Raw genomic sequence first — 2,500 nt, 5'->3', positions numbered from 1 at the left:
GTTCAGTTAAATGATATTTTCTATACAATACATACTTAATTGACCGCTTCCCATAGGGGCTTTTCAGGGCCAATGTAACACAGTCAACGAAACAACAGAACACTACAACTACAACTGTTAAGAATCCCAACTGGCTGGAGGCAAACCAGTTGGCTATTTGCAAGTGCAGGTAGGAAGTTGAACCAGGGACCACCAGGAACAAATTCAGCGAGTGGTCAGGGCAGGTCTTGAACCCGGAATCTCCGGATCTCAAGGCAAGCGTCCTAACCACTCGGCCACTCGGCCACACTGCCTCCTTCTATTTTTCTTTGATATGTTTTCACAATACAGCATATTAGTCAGGGAGCAAGTGTACTCCTGTGGGAAGTTAGTGCTTAAAGCAAGCCACTGGTCTAGATAGGTTGAGGGGACCTTAGTGAACGTGAAAAATGTTGTCGGCAACTTTGTGACCCGCACCGGCACGATTCACGGGGGATTAAAACACGTCTCATACAATATTAGCATGCAAACGAGGCTACATCTTAAATCGTCTTTATTCCCTCTTATATGTCAATATTTCATCACCAAATTGTAAGAATAGCTTTACTCTAACATTACACACACTTTTAGCTGGAAATTGTGATCACGAGACCTAAAGCATGAAAACGAGTCTAAATCCAAAATGTGCCCTTTTTTCGTATCTTGTTTCAAAATATCACTACCAAAGTAAGTTATAATGACGAAAAAACATTTCATAGACTTTCGCACATCAAAGACTGAAACCTTCTACCACTTTATCATGTGATTAAAGACATGAAAACGAGGCTATATCTTTAAACTATTTTTTTCTCCGTAATGCAAATTAATGTCATTCACATGTATGACTGTGTAAAACTGTGATTAGTCGCCCATTAAAAGTGTGATAGACATAATTCTCAACATTAATCGTCTTCATCATCATCACTTGCACTATCATGGCTATTGTCACTTTCATCATTGTCAACAATATATTCATCACTATCATCTTCCTGCAAAGCATTTTCACGGGGCTCGTCATCATCAGAGCATGCGCAAAGTTCAGTGCAGGTTAGCCCAGACTTTCGACACTGGCACCAATTTGTTGAATGAAATACAAGGTGCCGAGTTCCACAGACTCAAAAGAGTCAACGAGTCCGAAAGGGTAACCATCAAGAGTACACGTGATTTTGCAATCCAGCAGTCAGAGGGTAGTATTGATGTTAGTGACCAGGAAATGAAAACTCTATTGGAGGCTGCGAAATTCCTTAGAAGATCCATCAGTCAGTGCAAAAACTGGGTCTTTACTGGATCATTTCAAGATTTAAACAGCAACCATCTACCACAGGAGCTTTACTCATTTTGTAGATGGCTGATAAGTGGACCTTCTACTGACATCAACGCCAGTAACAAGTCAAGCGAAATCCACAAGCGAGCAATGAGCTTGGCACAAACTGCAGTAAGTATGTTCCTGACTGACAGACAAAAAAACAACATCAAGTCTAAAGTAATCAAATCTTCTAGGGACATGCCTCAACAACTGGCTGCTGGCTTGGCTCTACGACAATCTATCAGAAGCAAACAGATCGTAAATATGCTTCATGGTTTTGGAATGAGTGTTGAGTACAACAGGTTACTTAGAATTGAAGCCCAAATAGAACAAAGTGTTCTTGAGCGCATGAATCAACATGGCGGAATATACCTCCCCGAGAACTTTGTGAAAAATAGACATGTATTTTTCGCAATCGACAACGTTGATTTTGCAGAGGATACTCATGATGGAAAACACACACTTCACAGCACCGCAATGGCTATCTACCAGAAGACGGATCCTAGAGACACAACTCCACAGATAAGGTTAGTTAACAAGCCTTTTAAAATATCATAGATATTGGTTGATCATTTTTACATTTTTTGTTACTATTTTCAGCTCCTTGATATCTCATTGATTTAATTTCTGTTTTACCGCCGTCCCATCATGATTTACGGCGAAGTAACAAGTGAATTCTTCTGAGCACCCCAAAGCGTTTCGCAAAAGTTACCATGGGGGATCGATCCTTCATGGCGGCAGCGCCACGGCTTATTTTTTTTTTGGAAGATTCTCCCCGTAAGCTTTAGACCTGCTCGCACAAAAAGTGATTTTAAACAGAAACTTAAGCCATTTTTATTCAGCAAGGCATTGTGTTAGTACAGTTAGTTTATATTTAGATTTTTATATAGTTTTCTGCAAATTACTTTTCTTATAACCAGTTGTAAAGTAGTGTTGATTCCATAGTGATTGTAAAAAGGTTCTTATTTTTGTATTTTTTGTAATGTTTGTAATGCGCATTTGATTACTTTTATAAAAAATGTGTAATATAAATGTTATCCTCATTTGTCTTTGCTGTTAGATTGGATAGTCAACCAAGTCAAGGTCGCACATAACGCAACCTTCACGCATCAATTCCTGAGCTAATGGGATGCCAAGAACCTCCCAAAACACCCAAGAATCCAGTATACCCCAACT

The 2,500-nt window shown here is 39.5% G+C and overlaps 1 protein-coding gene across 1 annotated transcript in view; it reads left to right on the top strand.

Annotated features, from left to right (window-relative positions):
- The first annotated feature begins 996 nt into the window (after positions 1 to 996).
- Positions 997 to 2,500, top strand: part of LOC137967617 (uncharacterized) — a 2,065-nt gene continuing 561 nt past the window's right edge. Inside the window, exon 1 of the mRNA XM_068814134.1 lies at positions 997 to 1,851. Within this exon, the coding sequence (XP_068670235.1) occupies positions 1,046 to 1,851 (806 nt within the window). The 5' untranslated portion in view covers positions 997 to 1,045. The remainder of the gene's footprint in view (positions 1,852 to 2,500) is intronic.

The sequence above is a fragment of the Montipora foliosa genome, chromosome 8 (genome assembly GCF_036669935.1).
Source record: "Montipora foliosa isolate CH-2021 chromosome 8, ASM3666993v2, whole genome shotgun sequence".
Classification (NCBI taxonomy): domain Eukaryota; kingdom Metazoa; phylum Cnidaria; class Anthozoa; order Scleractinia; family Acroporidae; genus Montipora; species Montipora foliosa.
The sequence above is the reverse complement of the archived record's forward strand: the minus strand, read 5'-3'. Positions and strand labels throughout refer to the sequence as shown.